An 18890-nucleotide genomic window follows, 5' to 3' on the forward strand; every position below is an offset into this window, starting at 1 on the left:
GAGGAAGGCGGAGAGTTGTCTGTTGACTGTCTTCCCGATGACTTTGGCTGGAAAGGGGGGGAGCGAGATGGGGCGGAAGTTTTTCAGGTTCGTGGGGTCCGCGGTGGGTTTCTTGAGGAGGGCGCTCAGCTCGGCATGTTTCCAGCTCTCCGGGAAGGTTGCGGATGTGAAGGAGCTGTTGATGATGTTCCGGAGATGGGGTGGGATGGTGGAGTCGGCTTTGTTGAAGATGTGGTGTGGGCAGGGGTCGGTGGGGGAGCCGGAGTGGATGGTTTTCATCATGCGGGCGGTGTCTTCGGTGCTGACAGGGGTCCAGGTGCAGAGGGTTGTGGTTGGGGGCGCTGGTTCGGCGGTTGGGTGCGTGGTACGTGCGCCGAAGCTGTTGTGTATGTCGGCGATCTTGCGGTGGAAGAACAAGGCGATAACATTGGGATTGCACCCCGCATTTCCCTCAACGTCCATGCAAACCAGGATCAAGGTACTTTTGTTCAGCAGGCCTAAATGGATCGCTGCATCTGGCCTGTGCTCCATCATTGTTAGCCGGAACTTTAGACTTTGCCATGGCCCAGCGCATCCAGATTTCCCAAATAAGCGCTTATTGCTTCTAAGCGCTATTTTACAGTTTATTCTTAAAAAAATTATATCTCAAGTTCTACTTATTGGATTTTTTGTCATTTTGGTCTTGTTTTATTTATTAAATTAAGTTCTATTTTTTAACTTGGTGTGGATTCATTTTGTGTGGTGTTTTTACTGTTTTACTTTTTGAAGTGTTGCAAAAATACTTTACACATTATCGTTAAGTTAAGCCTGACTGTTCTGTGCCAAGTTACCAGAGGGTGACCAAAGGTTAATTTAGGGTTTGCCTTACACACACCCTGACTAGATTTGTGGTTGCTGCCTGACTTGGGATCATACCCAAGTCAGCCACTGACCCAATTTCTAACACTTGAAACGACATCCAAGCAGCACAAATTTGTTACAGGCAATGAACAAAATATATTTTAACATATATTAATCTAGTTTTGTTTTCTGCAAAGTATGTTAAAAATCTCTTATTGAGATGCTCTTATGTACATTAGTGCAGAGTAGACACTGTTGTTAATTAGCAAAGGCTGACAAGGAGTGTCCCTAATGCAAAATGGCAATTTTTGAAGAAGATAATCCCAGCAAAACCAAAAAAGATAACATAACATTTTTACTTTTCCAGATACTTATACCAACACATTCTTAGTTGGAGGAGCAGCTACTGGGGCTGGTTTAGCTCAACAAGCTCTAGGAGGAGCAGCCGGAGCATCTGGAACTCACTATGGAACGGTGACAACTAGAACCGCACATACTTCAGGAGAAGGTGGAGGCTATCTGTCAACAGCAATGAGAGGAAACGGATTTTCAGCAGCAAGTGGAAGAGGAGGTTCCATGGGAGGTGGGACTCTGAGGGAGTATAGAGAGACTGAGGGACTGAATGCAGCATTCTTGGACAGCTATTTCACCGAGGTAAGATTCTTGTCAGCCTACACTATGCTACTTACTACATAATAATGAAATATGTATGATCACATAATAGTCATCCTACCTGCTCTAGTACTTAGGTTGTGTCCTCACATAATCCAGTTAGCATAATGTTCTGATAACCTCACTAAAGCAGATCCAAGTCACATGTGACAACATTGAATAAAGTTTGGAATAGCACTTTAGATTCTACATGAATTTCTGTAAGCACTGTATGACTCTCTGTAACCATATGAACAATCTGTACGAAAGAAGGGAATTCAAACCCTCAATATTATATTTATTGCAACAGCTATCACTTGTGGGAGCTTGGAAGGCTACACACAAAAACAATTTCTCTATGCAAACATCTTATAAATTTAAACTAAAAGTTTTTGTCAAGCAAATCAGCCAACCCACCTTCATTTGTTCTTAGTGATTTAAATAGATAGGGCCAATGTGTAGCTGGCCTGTCCAGTATTACTACCTATGACATCAATTTTCCACGCAATATCTGATGAGTAAAATTACTCAAGATCATGATGTCTTTCATTTGCACACAGAAAGAAGTATATATTGGGACTATTACATTGCAAATACAGATAAGTTGCTTGGGTCAAATCAAAAGGTTTCAGGGATTGGTCCAGTAAAATTAGGTCTCACCAGTGCATGAGCATAGCATGGATGCCATGGGTCCTGGTGCAAGCAAGGAAAACGGCTCCTTTGACTGCTATTGTGGTAGTAAAATACAGCACTGTCAGGGTTGAATGGATCTTCAGAGCTCTGGGTCCCGGTGCAAGTGCACATCCTGCACCCCCTGCATCAATGGTTAGCAGACCATTTGATCACCAACAACAAAAGAATCTGGTATACAACTTCAAGCCACGACTTCTAATTGACAGAATGTATGGTGGCCCACTGTTTTCATGGGGATTACACCGAAGGATCACCCATATATCTTAGATGTGCTTTGGGCCATTTGAGAGTTTGTGATCCTACCCGTTGTGAAATTTGGCACAAGAAGGTCAACCACACACCACAGATGTGCCTTGGTACTGTTGATGCCTTTTGACTGTGTTTCTTACACATCGCACAACGTGGTGTCCCACTGACGGCAGATCTACAGTGTAGTCCCCTACTCTGGTTCTACCATTGCATTAACTATCATGATGCGCACTGTTAGAATTCATCCTAGACATAAGTTCAAACTCTCTGTCAAGACCTGTTTTTTAAGTCCACTAGCTTCTTAAGCCTAGCGCTCCCACGTTTTTAGAGTTATTTTTTCCTTACACGCTCCATTCAATTCCTTGACTGACAGACCCTCCTTTGCTTGCCCAAATGGGAAGTGTTGGCCAACTAGTGTTTGAGTTGAACAATTCATGTTTTATGTTACACTAACATTGCTTTGTACCACTGTGTCATTTCTGTGAAGTTTCGCCATATCTTTGTCAGATTTCTAGGTCTTTGGGTTGCTTGCATGCAGTTAATACAGGTTACATGAAAATGCCTTTCAGTTTCTCATCTTTGCTCATTATTTGCTGCAGCTCCTCAACAAAGTTGTTCTTTTTAGTCCCTTACATAGACTAGGTAACCATTAATTGGACTCATTTAGTAGTGTAGTAGTTATGCTTAGTTTTCATTGTAGCAGGTTTGTCTCCATGAATTCTTGGTTTGCAACTAAATTCCCCAGTCAAAGTTTCTGGTGAATAAGTAAATATGCAGGGGTACCTGATTGCCTGAATTCATCTTACAGATCGTTTTGTGTGGCTGGGATAGGAGTTTATTCTGTGCACATATAAGTTTCTGTCTGTGGGTGGGTTGAATACAGCTGTTTCGAAGTGATTATTTCTTCCCATGGGACATGTATGCGTGCCCAGCTGAATTTGAAACAGATTTTTTGGGAGACTCTTCTCCTCTAGTCCAAATCATTAAGATGTCATATTAGCACATGTATATTACTAGTTTAATGGAATGTTGTAGGAATTCCTGCTCCAAATCTGCATTTAAAAAAATTAAAATACAGAGGAGCTTTTTTCTATCCATGGTTCCTACCATATTTTGTAGCAAATGTCTTCCACTATAAGATAAATTATGGTGTGGCAGTAATTTAGTGGTATTTGTGACAACTCCAAGAAGCATTTCTATTGTATTGTATTGTAATTGCATTTATATAGCGCTTACTACCCCTGACGTGGCATCAAAGTGCTTTTTCAGCGAGTAGCATGCTACTCCAGAACCCATAAAGGATTGGTGGTAAATTAGTATAGTGAAAAACGAAAGTAATTTGCGTGGTGGCTATCCATTTTAGGAGTCGGTGACAGGTAGTTATTCCATCATCCTTGCGGAATGTTGCAGTATAAAGAGGCAGCATACGAAGTGGCTAAATGTCATTAGGTTATACCGTTCATGTTTCTCCAGTCTTCCTGAAGTGTGTCATATCCTGTACCAAGGAGGCAGGTTATTGTGGATGTAGAGTGCTTCCTCTCCGAATCCAAATGCCCCACCAGGTCGTTCAGCTGCAAATTTGGATTTTTCAAGGAGTATCTGAGTCATTAGTTCCTTTGTAGGCTGAGGAACGGGGTGCCCCTTCCAGTACCTGCCTTAATGCTTAGGGCAATAATGGATTACGTCCAATGGACATGTATTCATTAATAGGTCCTAGTGAATGGCAATCACTTTTACCATAAAGAACACACAGACAACACGAAATCAATTAATCTTCATTTATATTGATTCAATGGTTATATGTGTTAATAGGCAATTAAAATTACTTGACCGTAGGTTGCTACAAGTGTAAATAAAGTGAAGGAACAGTGATCAGATGACTTGAATGTGCAGAAGGTGATCAAATATGGCACATTGGAAACAATATATAGCAGCTATCTGAAATTGGACATTCAACTGGTAGGATCACATTACATGAATGTCCACTGAATTCCCTTTATAAGGTGGTCTGCAGAGAGACGAAAACTACTTATAATATATGATGTTTCTACCATAAAATAGTGAGTTGACGGGGTCATCTTCAGGACAATGTCAATTGAAAGGTAGCAGTCTTGTGGTAATTGTAAGCAGACTGGGCAAAACCTCTTGAAAAACACATAGATCACGAGTAAACCAGAATTACACTGTGTTAATACCTGGAGCAATTCTAATTTTAAGGCAATCTGAATGAGAAGGAAAAAAAACAGAAAGGTACTGGTTTCCGAGACAATACGTGCAAAAAAAAACAAGGATGAACTCGAGGCAGTACCAACCGTCACTGCCTGTGTGTTCTTTAACCCCTTCGATGCTGGTGACGGAACCATTCCGTCATCAGTCACGGTTGGGCTGTGCTCATGAAGGAATGGTTCCGTCACGACCACACCCATTTCCATAGGGGCCCAGCACAGGAGGGAAATATCTCTAGCAGCGATGCGGTTAAAGTTGAAAGTGTTTGCTATTTACTTGAATCAGTTGGTAAATAATTCAGTTATGCCCTAAGGATTAAGGCTGTACAGGAATGACCCCCAGAGAACCACTGTTTTCCTTTCTGCCTTCACAATATCAAGGTTTCTAGGGACATTGGGTTGTCCCTGTTGTTTTGTTTTGGCATTTAGACATTGGCCAAAATTCCAGAGGCAAGCATGGTGCCCCCTTCCACTTAGTGTGGACTCAGAATCCAAGATGGCAGCAGTGCAATGCCAGTCACCCATGCCTCGCCACCCTTGATGGATCCCCGATGGAGTCACATATCCTTTCAACACATGCTTTTTATGCTCTGAGGGACATCAAGGAAAAGAAAGAGATCTTCTTCCCACTTTTAGCCGTGGTGACAGATGCCTTGGCAGATGCAGAAAGTTTGAGTGATCATCTGAAATGTTGTGATGAGTTCTGATAGACACGTCAATCATATTTGTCTCGTTCCTGACCTATAGTTAGATGTAAATGCACGTCACTCTTAATGTTTTACCTACAGTATTGTCTCCTGTTCTGTATGTTTCATTTCCCATATTAATCTGGTTCTGTGTAACGTGCATCTGGAGTACTGTGCTCAATTCTGGAAGATGCTTTTGTTGCTCTGTGTCCAACTTTTTCTTGAAGGATGTGTCCAGTTCCAGAGGCCTGAGTGCTGAATTGTGTGTAGCACCTGTAACCAAGCTGAAACATGAAGTTCAGTACTTTTAGATGAATCTCTGGGGTGCTGTGGTCAGTAGAGCAGGCTTGATCTGGAGAGTTGTTATCAGTTCTGGAGGCCGCATTTAGCATAGTGTATGAAATTCTTGAGATCCCATCAGGAGTACAGTGTTCACATCTGAGATTTCATTTATATAACTTGGGTTAGTTTCTTGAGTGCTTCAATTAAATGTTTCAAACTGTGATCGCTAGCTATGGCATATTATATTTAATTTTACAGACCACCTCTAGCATATTATACCTGTTTCTGAACATCACAGCTGAAGAGTTCAGGACCAATGTTTATCGTTTATGTGAATGTTTATGTGATTAGGTAAGAAGGTGTATGAATGGGCAGGCTGTAAATGAAGGATGTCAGCGTGCTTGGAGGATAATTGGCAAGTGAGTGAGTTATTAAATGAAAGGCTGAGGGAATGGATGTATGAACTGTGAATTGGCTGGATAGATGAGTGGGTGGGTGTGCAAAGTGATATGTTGCTCTCTGAACTGTTGTGTGCAAGTTTTTGGGGCCAGTGAAGGGGGAGTTTGTGAGTGTGTATGTAAGTAAGTGCATGCGAGTTTTGCCAGATGTTCACATATCTGCTAGGCCGATACGCACCCATTGCTCAGTGGCTGGAGGTGAGCATGCGCGGTCTTCTTTGGTGGTGAGCACCTTTAATTACTACTGTAACTGACTACATAACAGCCGGGTCAAGTTAGGTGTACCAGAAGTATGACAATCAGTATTTTGTTCTTAAAATGTATGTGAGCGCAGTGTTTTAACTGATCAAAAGAAAGTCAGTACAAGTCAGCTGTAATGATTAATATTTCTTTGTTTTTTCTAGAAATCAGAATTTTATGCAAATGAAGATGAAGGGCGACCAGCAAATGACTGTCTACTGATATACGATAATGAAGGCGTTGGAAGCCCAGTTGGATCTATCGGCTGTTGCAGCTTTATTGATGAGGATTTAGATGACAGTTACTTAGATGGCTTAGGGCCCAAGTTTAAGACCCTGGCAGAAATTTGCACTGGGAGAACAATTGAACCAGAGCCTACCTTTACTACGATAACTCCCAACATAAACACAGATACAAATTTCAGAATGTCTGAATCTAGCGTTCATGTTCGTGCCGCTGAACCTCCCCCTCCTCCTATCATCGATTCAACACTCATTACTGAAAGCTCATATTCATCTAGAGCCGATATGCCCCAACCCAGACCAATTCCTGAGCCTGTAATGTCTGGCAATGTCCTAGTGACAGAGACATACACAACATCTGGTGCTGGCATGCAGCCTCCCACTTTAAATCGTAATCCTCCTAGGCTGCAGCCAAATGTTGTGATGGAGGAAACATACACAACCACTGGTGGCTCTGTGCAACCTTCTACACTAAATCGTAATCTTCGGATGCAACCAAATGTAGTTGTGACAGAAACACTTGTTGGTCCAAACTCTGGCAGGCATGGAATGTTAGACATTCCAGAAGGTTCAAATGTAGTTGTTACAGAAACACTTGTTGGTCCAAACTCTGGCAGGCATGGAATGTTAGACATCCCAGAAGGTTCTAATGTTGTTGTGACAGAAAGAGTGATTCGTCCAGCTTCGGGTTTTTATAACATGCCTGATCTGAGCGATGGCTCCAATGTTGTAATGAGGGAAAGAGTGACTGGGCCGAACATTTCAATGCCCTCAAACTCTTTCAGCTTTCCTGACATAGGAGATGCCCAAAATGTTGTGGTAACAGAAAGGCTGATACAGCCAGCCTCTGGGTTTCAGGGCAATTTCTCAAACATGCAGCCAGCCTCTGGGTTTCAGGGCAATTTCTCAAACATGCAGCCAGCCTCTGGGTTTCAGGGTAATTTCTCAAACATGCAGCCAACCGCTGGGTTTCAGGGCAATTTCTCCAACTACCCTGAACTCGCAAACGGACAGAACATGTACGTTACAGAGAAAACTACAGTCACTGGCCCTGGCAACACAGGGCAAATGTTTATTTCTGATAACAGGCTAAGTCCTTCTGCTGGAGGCATTTCCCAAAGTACAATGCAAAGTGCAGGATCTGGGGTTACAGGCCAATTGCTAACTCCAGAAGCTATTCTAAATCAAGCCATCGGAGCTCCCTCGCCGAACACAGTACGAAGGGTAACGAAATATAGTAAAGTCCACTATTCAAATCAGTAGAACATTTGGATACGTCTTCACAGCTACCTAAACCTATACTTAATTCACCTCAGAAAACAGAAAGGACTTGTCAATAGGAGTTAGTCAATAATTTCTAATGTTCCTAACTTTTATTTGAGTAAATTATAAGGATATTCCTTGGTCACATGACAGGAATAGTCATCAGGTTAGTTTATTTGTACTGATTATTTCATCCAGCAACTTTTGGAGGAAGTTAATATATTCAGCTCAGTGTATGTCTCGGCATAATAAAAAATAATAGTATACCAAACACAGAATGAGTTTAAAAAAATAACTTTTAACAATGAAAAATTATATGCTCCAGGATAAGTCCTGTTTTGGCCTACATTAGAAAGATATGCCCAGCTTACCACAACTGAATAATTGAAGACTCCACCATGTACCCCCATGCTCATTGACAAAGGCCATTAAAAAAAATTGATACATATTTTGCCACAATATATTATTTTTTTGTAGCTGCACCTTTTGCTTACGTTTCATGGTTAAAATGCTGGGATTAAATGCTATTGGTCTAACAGATTTTTACTTCAAAAGCAGAAAACTATAGTAAAACTATAGAGGGCAGCAAAAACAAACTCGATCCAGAGGATGGAATAGAGCCATATATTATGCCAAAAGAAATTGGTCATTTTGAGAATGATGTTTGTGGAAAAAGTGGCAAATGGATATTTGACTCCACTGACACTGTTGTGATTTAATGTTGTAAAGTATGTAAAGTAACGTAACGGTAGTAGATTAAAAATAAATGGGTGTAAATAAAGCAAAGACAGCCATAGATTATTATTTTTTAGATTAATTATAATGAGGTGGATTTCCTTTCCTGGCACTATAATGCTAATGGAAAAATTACTCTTTGTAGTAGTTAAGATAGGAAGAGACATATCGTCATCCAAGCACCGAATCTAAAGGAGCATAAACTATACAACGATTAGTCTGTAGCATCTAATCCTCCTTTACACAGGGAAGTGGATGAGGCTGTGTAGGCATAGATAAGGCTGGTGCTTTTGTTGTTGGGAAACCGCCATAGCAAAACACAAGTTCTTTTCCCTGCAGCACCAATAATCCTTGCACCATTCCATAGCTTAGTTATCATAGAATTTACAGGTTTAAAAATATAAGATATTTTGTAGTTTATTGTTCAATTTTGTCTGCCCCAAAAGATAAGTATATACAAATCTGAGCGAGCGGGCTTGACCCACTTTTACATGTAAAAATGTATGTACGTTGATAAACCTAAAAATAAAATGTATCAATTCTTTTTAAGATGCTTCTCATTTCTTAGTAAAACAAACCAAAATGTTATTTAGGTGACTCCATTCACCTTTTGTAATTATTTATTTCTATAACTATTTTTGTACATGTGGTGCTTAAAGCAGGTGCTATTTAGAGCACGAGTAGAAGAACTGAAGTATACAGTTTTAAATGTGTCACCTTTCCAGCAATGTGCCTCAATTGTTGTCTCATGACCCACCTTTACAGGGCTAGAGGGTAGTTTATGCATATTCACATGAGATTGAGTTTAATGGCTGCTTTGGTGACTGTAGAGTGAGATGATGTATTGAAACTGTATATTGCTCAGTGGACCAAATTGTGTAAACCTGAACAAATGTGTTTATCGTTCTCACCCTCAGGTCCCTAATATCCCCAAATTTGGAGAACTTTAACATGGTAAATCAACAAGTGTCATATAAGTAAACTAGACATTCACATTCAATAAATGATGTCTCCTCTACAATAATTTGGAAGGCCAAATCATGCTGAGGCTTTCCAACGCTGCACCAACTGATAACCAATGCAGTGACTCAAATCAGATATTTTTTTCCAACTGGCACATTATGACATTTTCAAGTGTTCCTTAATCACAGGCCCTGGTAGACATAGGAGGAGAATGGATCATCATTTGGCATTCTAAATGTATATTACATTCTGCCTCCATTGTCTGTTGATGATGACTTGTAAAGTAGGACAAAGACAATCACCATGAGATTTTCACAAAGTTTTTGTTTATATTCACACTTTTAAGATCATATGTTCTTGTTTTAAATTTCCATGTGATGAAATAAACTTAAGCACCAAAAGAACTTGTTAAAAATTTTGAGCGTGGGAGAAAAAATTCTCCATGCTATGGTTATACAGTATTTGCACTAAAGTTTGTTATTTTGCATTGCAGACAAGTAATTTGTAAATAGGAGAGCGGTGAACCAAACAGCAGCAAAACATGCTTTTTAGATAAAACCAATACTGTCCATACTTGCTTCGCACAAATGTTTCAACTTCTTTAACAGTGGGGACTTTTATGTCAGACAAAGGTTTCTATTTTTGGGGCTAAATGCAATGTTGCAGTATTTTGTTTCTTGCTTCTGTGCAACATGGCTTGCAACTTCAATAGGGTGTTCCTGTGGCTAATAAAGCAAATGAGTGACAGTGATGGGTCTCATGAAGGAAGACATCTTGAAAAAGTAGCATGAAGATCAATGCCTATGGCTAATCACATAGAACACCATAGTAAGATGTAGAAGCTACTCTGGTATTGTAGAAATTCACAACCCTAGCACATAACTCGATTCAACTTCCTATTTTCAATGTACCTCCCTTGTCTTTGATAAGGAGTGAATCTTATCAAGTGACAACAGATCTTATTTATTAATTATATTTTATACATAATGTTTCGCTTTACTCTGACATAGACATTGGGAGACAATATCTAAATACTTAGATGTGTACAGCTGCTATGGGGCCTTCCCAAAAAACAGTGTGCTTGTTCTTTTTGCAGAAGGTGTACTGGTGTGAGGAAAAACAGTATCTAAATCCTAGGACTATAGCACTGAGGCACAGTTGGTAACCCCCCCCCCCCGCATTAAGGAGCCAAAAGGAATTAAAGTGCACAAATCAAAAAAGTATTTACTAGACCTAAAGTGATGTATCGTAGGTATTTAAGAAATAGCCATCATGCATGTCTGTGTACATGTTGAAATGGAAATATGCAAGTGCGCCCTGCGTTGACTACTGCAAGAAATTGGCCAAAAGTGCAGGACAAACTACTAGCACAGAGAAATAAATATGCAGCCCGGTGGTGGCATATTCATGTTAGATTTTCAACAATGCCTGTTTTTTGGAGGGAATCATATATATGAAAGTGTACTTAAAAAATACATTTTGTGCAATTTGTTTTTATACTTCGCCTTGACTGTTTGATTATATTTTTGTAAATCCTGGAAACCACTAATAAAAAGTAACTTTAACATTTTTCATGTTTCTCCCTTATTTTGCTTAACAAAACTCATAAAAAATTCTGATAACCTTGAATAATTGCTATTCCCGGGAACATTGCTCTTATTTTTCACCACAAACATGTTATATCTATTTCTTACCTGAATGACGGTAATGGTTAATCAGCAAGTGAGCATCAGGCTATGCAAATTTGATGCTTCCTAAGTAGAACATTTTCACTTGGAATCAGTGATATATTGGGTTTGGCGTAAACAGATAAAGACAATATTTCAATGTATCCCACATCATAGGTACCTGTTTCTTCATTCTTGTATAAGGACAACATTTGACAATAATGCTGATTAAACAATAGACAAAGGTAGAGCTATGCAGACTTGTCAAGAGTTATTTTGGCATTATAATATTAAAACTCATATTTTATCCCTCCGCCCCTAACAGCAAACTGTGAAATGATTTTCAAGGGCCATTTTTTCTGTGTTGCCCTAGAAACAGCTCTTAGTAACTGCAATTCCGTGTCACTGCACAGATGTAACCCATTTTCCTAAAAATATGGTTACATACCTTTACTTATAATTACTTCATATGAAAAAACAACATGAGATAAAGCATTGTAGGGTCTGAGTTTCTTTCGTCTGAAAACTGGAATTTTTGTTTTGCTTACAACTTTTGCGTAATATGACGATTTAGCATGAAACTTTTCAAAAGGAAAAGGAAATTGGATTTGTAGTCCACCTCAGATGCAATTTAGAGCAGTCTAAAAAAATACAGAACTTTTTCGTGCTTAACTCCCGTTGGAATCTTTGCTTTCTGCACAGAAAAAAGCCAGCTTGTGGAATTCCTCCACATGTGCCAAGAAACTAGAAATTTTCTGAGAGGTGTGCCTTTGCTTGGTTTGGAATACATCCGCTCTAGATTTTAAGATATTACCAGTTGAATAAGGTGTCAGCTGGTCTTCGAAGGCATCACAGGTAGATTTTGAAAGTTGAACATTTTTTTTTTATTTGCCTATAGCTTTAGCTCTGTTTAATCATTTCAGAAGAAATTTCACAAACGTTTAGTATGTGTAGCAAAGTCTTGTTTTTTTTAAAATTTGTTAAGGGGAGCTGGTCAAAAATATTTAATTTGCTAACAACTGTGGCATAGTTTGTCAAATGTGAACTATGGCAGCCACTTACCATGTTAAGTCTTCTATGAGTACTTAAATATTACTGCAGATCTGTTCACAGAAAGCAAACTTAAAAGGGGGGGGAGGCGACATTTTCATGTGATAAATACTTTGGTGCTGTTTAAGGGATTTGCTTTAAATTTGGTAGAACCACAAGGAGGAAAGTTAGAGCGGGATCTAAAAGTCATTTTTTCGCTATTACCTTGACAGGCATCTGACAGACAGTTGGCATGTTTGGCTTACTCTTGATACTTTGAGTTTCATGTAGATCCATCAACTGGGGCATGGTTAAATCTGTCAGGAATGTACATGTTTAGTATGTATTCTCTTGGTATGTCAAGTTGAGCCAGTGCAATAATTCCACATCTCACACACATCTGACCTAGGTGTAAAGTTAAGGGGCGGGGGTCAAGAAGCTGAGAACTTGAGTTCCATTTGACAGATTTGCACAAAGTGAGATTCTAGGAGTAGGTTTAAATTGCAAACTGTATAAGAAGCTGACGACTTGCGGAATGGGATGTTGGCCGCATGCAGCAAACCGCTGTTGCACAAGACCAAAGATTACATGCAGCTTTGGTTTGGAGCGAGTTGGGTTTGCACACGACCTGGTCTGTGACCCCCTGTTCATAGCTGATGGCCTAGCAGAGTAGGGGTAAGCTCCATTTGACATCACACAGCCAGAATATATATCCACACAACTACTATTAAAACACTTTCAATTTTACAATTAAAACCCACAGTTAATATGAAGTTACGGTTAGCTTTGGTCACAACACTTCAAACAATTTGAAATGTACCTAAAACGCCAGAGTTAAAGTGCAGTTATAGTTATGGTATCAAACCGCAAAACACCTTAAATACCCCAGTGATTGTTAGTTCCACAAACCATAGATTGAAACACCAGCCATGCAAACCATAACTCACACTAAATCCAATGCTCCTGACCTCTCTATTAATGTAACAGATGACTTCATAAATGACATAAATGATCTCACTCGTGACATGAAATATTGCCTTCCCATTACCATTATGAATGCCACAACTATGGATAATGTGGGATGTCTTTGTTTATATATGTGCTGTAATTAAAAAATCTGATGTAAAGACTTATTACCTATGATTGTAAATATAGTGGTGTCATAAGCGCTTCATTTGGGTGTGAGTTATGGTTTGCTTGGAATGCAGCACTAACCCAATATCTGGCTATGACACACAGGCAAGGATTAGTGCGTATATATTGTTAGGTCAGGTTTGCATTGAAAAAAACTGTTTCTTGTTTTCCTAATAGCTTTGGCGCATTCAACAATTCTGCACAAAACATTCCAAAAAACATAAGTTCCTGAGATTTGGTTTTGTCATTGCAGATTTTGTGCAGATCCGTCAAGGGGGGAGGAAACAAGGATGGTATCAAAAAAGGGACTTTTCTACATTTTAACTCACAGAGGAAAATGTGCTAACTGCTAAAGAAATAAACAGGTAAACGGAATTGCACAAAACTTGGTATGAAAGCAGAGTTTACTATTTTACCCAAGAAAATGCCTTTGCTTGGTGTTCAGTATTCCGTTCATTGTTTTCTGAGAAATTATCATTACAAAATTGTGTTGGTAGGCTTTAAAGAGTTAAAAAGTTATTGCTATCTGGACTATTGGTTTGCAGATGGTCTTTTAACCTGGGCTCACAGACAATCCATGGGCCCAAATGTAAACAATAATTACATTTGATTGGCCGAGGGAGCTTTTTTCCCGTTATCCATATCAGGTAGAAGATCCGAATGAGGGACTGTGAACCTGATCCCTCTGATACAACTCTGAAAAAGTCTGTTGCTGCCATTATTACAGGATTCAGGCTTGTTCCTGGTTCCTGAAAAAAAGTGAGGGATCCAATAGGGGCAGGGGAAACATCTCCCGGCTTAAGCTGAGGTCAGGGTCCAAAGCCAACCCCCCCTATGTGTGTGAATAAAAAAGCTTAACTGAGACTTTTGTCTCAGTAAAGCTTAGGTTTTGGTCCCAAGTTTAACTGAGACCAAAACTGAGAAAAAAGTCTAAGTTCACTACTCATAAATGCCCTTTGTGAATACCGAAAATCGTAAAGTTAGACTTTTGTCACAGTTTACCTTTGTGAATCGGGTCCTCATATTATTAGTAGCTCAGGATGATTTTAACTGAAGATAAGTAGCTCTTGTTAGTGAAAAGGTTGGAGAGACCCTTGTGAATATCTATATAAACATAGAAAGCTATACACACACAGTCAGATTTAAACATTTCAAGCAAACGTGTTTGTGTATGCTTGTGTCCCTCCTGTAGGTGGCCCCAGTATATTTATCTCTGGCCCAATGTGGCACTCCCTTAAAACTCAAGGGCCCACATGCATCATTGTGTCATTTTGCATTTCTTAATTTGCGAAAAATAAGGAATCACAAATTAAGAAGTGCAAAATGCTATGCATCATTTTTTTCGGTATTTCTTTGTGATTCGGTAAAAATCGCAATTTGTACCGAATCCCAAAGAAATACCGAATTCTTAAGTTAATTTTCGCAATTCCCATTGATTCCTATGGGCCAAAAGGCCCATAGGAGTCAATGCAAATTGCGAGTGGCACTTAGAAAATTTCATGAGTGCAGGGGGGGGGTCCAAAGGACCCCCCCCATGCACCCCTGAAATGTATTTTTCGCATCATGTTTCACACACACATGTCCTAAGGACATGTGTGTGTGAAACATGAATGTTGAAAAAAAACATTTAAAGCATTTTAAACACTTTTTCCAAATTTACCGAGTGGTTCAACCACTCGGTAAATTTGGAACCCTAATTGCGAATTTCCACCTGTCAAAGTAATGATGCATTGCTTTTAAGAAGTCGCACATCTGCGACTTCTTAAAAGCACCCGCAATTTTAGAACTCGCAACAATGTTGCGAATTCTAAAATTGCTTCATGCATCCCAAAAAGCACTTTTGCATTCGCAAACGGCCGATTTTAAGGAATCGCACCGTTTGCGAATGAAAAAGTGCTTGATGCATGTGGGCCACTATCCGAAGAGGAGCTTGTGAAATCTACTGATACTCCTGAGAATGCCACAGGGCTTGACATCAGAATCCCTATCCATCTAAGCACAGATGACATTGTTAACCCAACTCAATTGTATTAAATATACGAAGTTTGCAACGCTAAAGAGTTGAGGTTCTGCTGGGTTGTGCACCCTTGATTGCTGATTGCACATGTAGCTCTGTGGCACACACTTAATTTGCTAACTCCCTTTTCAGATTTAAAGATTAACAAAAATTATGAAAAGATAAACTTTTGCTTCATGAATAATGTAATCAAAATCAAAGGGTTAAGCCCTCTGCAGATGTGTGTGTGACCTGCTGCTTACAAATAAAGATCCTGGAATGGGGAGTCAGCCTGTGATGCTTCCAGATTCAATTAATTTGGCATTGCTCTAAACTCGAATACAAAAATTTTATATAAATATTATGTTTAAAGCCCTTTTTGGTGATAGTACTCTGGAACAGGGGCGTAGCTAGCATTGGTGCACCAAGTGCAATGCACCGGGGTCCATTGAGCTCTGATAATTGATGTATTTTACTATCCCAACAATAGTAAAATGGACCATTTTCCACACTTGCCCAAGGACCAGTAGCATAATTGCTGCGGTACTGCTCTATAATAAACACATTTCTGTTCACAGAAAAGTCATAGGTTTGTGAAAGTGTGATATTTTTACTGCCCAGTCTTGTTGAAACCCACCAGTGCTGTCCTGGAATCAAACAGCTGATGTGGATGTCTGGAGACATTCTCACCTCTATAGGCTTAGCGTGCGACAGAGCTCTTGGAGTCTCTGCACTCCTTCAATTGATTTCAATGAAAACTACTCATGGCTGCAGTTTTTATTTCTTGAGGAATTCTCGATACCATGGTCAGAAACCATCTCAAGATACTTAGTCCCACTTAAATCCTTGTAATTACTGCAGCAGAGGCTTCTGGGTAGGGGCTGCTTTTCACAAGCAGTCACTGGAACTTCAGACATACTCCATGCCTGTATACACTTCCGCTGGTCATTTTAGGCATGAATAAAATTATTTGCAGTTTTATATACCACAGAAAGAAATAAAGAAAAAGAAAGTAAAAAGAAGGAAAACTTAAGAAAGAAAATGAACACGTTGAAAAGCGTTGTCTTCTTCAGGCAAGCCACATTCACATTTTAAGGCACACATAATTAAAACTAATGAAATCATAAATCGTTGTTTTGTATGATATATAATTACATAACAGGGAAATAAAAGAACTAGCTCTCAAGATGTTTCAATGTTATTATCTTGGATTATGATAATGACTATGGTTCAATAATCTGGAAATAGTCACACAACTTCTTTGTAAGTGTCTGACAGTGACAGGTGACTTTTTGTACAGAGATGGCCTGGTATGTTATTCAATTTCGGAGGCGAAAGCTTTTGGACATTTTCATGTTAGTTATTCTTGCGTGTTTATTGTTAAAAGATGGCGTTCTGTTATCAAGGCTCAGGCTTGTAAGCAGTGCTTAATTTGTAAAATAATTAGTGCCATTGCCCAAACCTGTGATCAGAAGCCCGCTGCTATGACATGCCACCATACCAAACAGCAAGGCTGCATAGTTTTCAATCCACCTAAGGCCTCTGTAATCCACTACCAGACACCCTCTTCCCCTTTATCTCATTCTTTCAGGAGCCTCCTTTCTCCCTTTGTGACGGGGTTTCCATCTTTCTCTTTCTACTTCTTCCATTTTGAATGTTTTTCTCACTCTTGATCCTCGTAATAGTCTAATCAGGAAAAATAAGCGATGAACCCAAAAATGAGTGCTGGTGGCCCCTACCAGCAACCACTGGCTCAAATTAAGCACTAAACGTAATCTTATGCCAGGGCACTGTTTTTTACATTCTTATGATTCTCTTCAATACAACAGCATAATATACATTGTGTTACCTTTAATCTGGTCAAGACAATGGGCTTTGTCAATGGGTAACACCGTTTTTACTTGTTGCTCTTTTTTAGGATTTTTTTTTGCAACCATGAACATCTTCATTATTCTGCATTGGATATTCATATATTAGATGCCCATTATTATTTTAAAAAATCAATCAAAAAAAGCAAGCTGAATTACATAAACCCTCAAATATCTACTTCCTATTTTGTATTAAAAGACAGTTATGGAGCCTTGCGTTACCACCAAATTTGATATCCCAAAAAATCCTCTTGATTATATCAAAGGGTAACAATAATTAGGAAATCTTGGGAAAATGAATTTTTAAACAGAGCAAAACATTATTACAATCCCTAGTATGTACGTGGAGAAGATGAGATCTGATGTTTTGATAATTTTAGTGTAGCACAGTTTAATATGTGGTAGCATACATTATTCTAGCAAATAAAAATGGAATAGTAATAAAAAATCTATTCAATTTAAAAGCTGGCATACGCTTTCACAAGTATGCGGTATCACCTAACATGAATTGTAGAGAAAACGGACAGGTAGGAGACACTTTCAAAAACAGGCTTACAAAAAAGGTTTACTATGAATGAGAAAATGTATGGTGTTTAATATCTTTGGGTAACATGCTGCCATTCATGTATTTTTTACATCTTTATTAGTCAGGTAGAACATCTTTCAAATCAAAATCTCCTTACCCAGGGAACAAATCCTAATAAAAAGAAACAGGTGGGGTACTAACGAAGTTAGGCAGTATGCAAATGACATCATGGCACCTGACATCACAGCGTGTAACAGAGCAGGTGGCATTACAGAAAGTGACATGACAAGGAGTGACATCACAACCCATGACCTCACAGGAAGTGACATCACAAGAAGTGACATCAAATCTTAACACCTCAGCCTATGTTTAGCAGCTTTATCATGAACACATTTGAATGCATTATGAGATTAAAAAGTGATATTTTGTAACTGGGTCGTGTCAATAAGGTGACACAACCCGACACAAAATCTGGGCATCAATTTATACACTTATTTTTTTTTAACTGCCACCAAGAAATTGGTGCAAGGAGAAATGTAGCAGTAAATCTGTTCTGCTTAATTGGTTGCAACGTTTGAATTCCTATGGGGTTACGGCACCTGCTGCAGAGATTTTTGTGTGCCCTGTACATCTCAGACAGTAATAATAATGGTAATTTAAACGCATTTGCTGGAGAGATTTGTGTGTTGTCTAATCCCAGTTTTGAATCAAAGTAAGTAGAAGGTTAATGTCTCTCCTGCAAAGCACATCAGGTAACATACAGATTACAGATTTTGACTTTATGTAGCTAGATATGTCTGTTACTGCTTTCAACACAAAGATCCTTTTGTTACTTGCAGTTCATAAATTGTAATCCTTCTAACATAGCACAGTGTGCTATGAAGCTATGAACTCCTACACCTTGTTACCCTCGCTGTATTATGTAACAAATCATGTACATTGACTTACACACATAATGCTTATTATCAATGTATAATGTTTACATGTAATGTACAGAGTTCTGACACACTGTATTGGGATGAGTAGCGCTATAAAAGAAATAAAACAAAATGGTAATATTTAAATTGTTATTTGCGTAAATACTGGGACAAACCAACACATTTTACATTCTTACAGTGAAAGCATATCTCTTATATACAGAGA

The 18890-nt window shown here is 39.1% G+C and overlaps 1 protein-coding gene across 1 annotated transcript in view; it reads left to right on the top strand.

The window, feature by feature from the left end:
- The window catches only part of LOC147724094 (desmoglein-4-like), a 110200-nt gene extending 99103 nt beyond the window's left edge, over positions 1–11097 (top strand). Inside the window, exons 15-16 of the mRNA XM_086965675.1 lie at positions 1208–1494; positions 6489–11097. Of these exons, the coding sequence (XP_086821801.1) occupies positions 1208–1494; positions 6489–7829 (1628 nt within the window). The 3' untranslated portion in view covers positions 7830–11097. The remainder of the gene's footprint in view (positions 1–1207; positions 1495–6488) is intronic.
- The last annotated feature ends 7793 nt before the right edge of the window (positions 11098–18890 follow it).

The sequence above is a fragment of the Lissotriton vulgaris genome, chromosome 4_1 (genome assembly GCF_964263255.1).
Source record: "Lissotriton vulgaris chromosome 4_1, aLisVul1.2, whole genome shotgun sequence".
NCBI classification, from domain to species: domain Eukaryota; kingdom Metazoa; phylum Chordata; class Amphibia; order Caudata; family Salamandridae; genus Lissotriton; species Lissotriton vulgaris.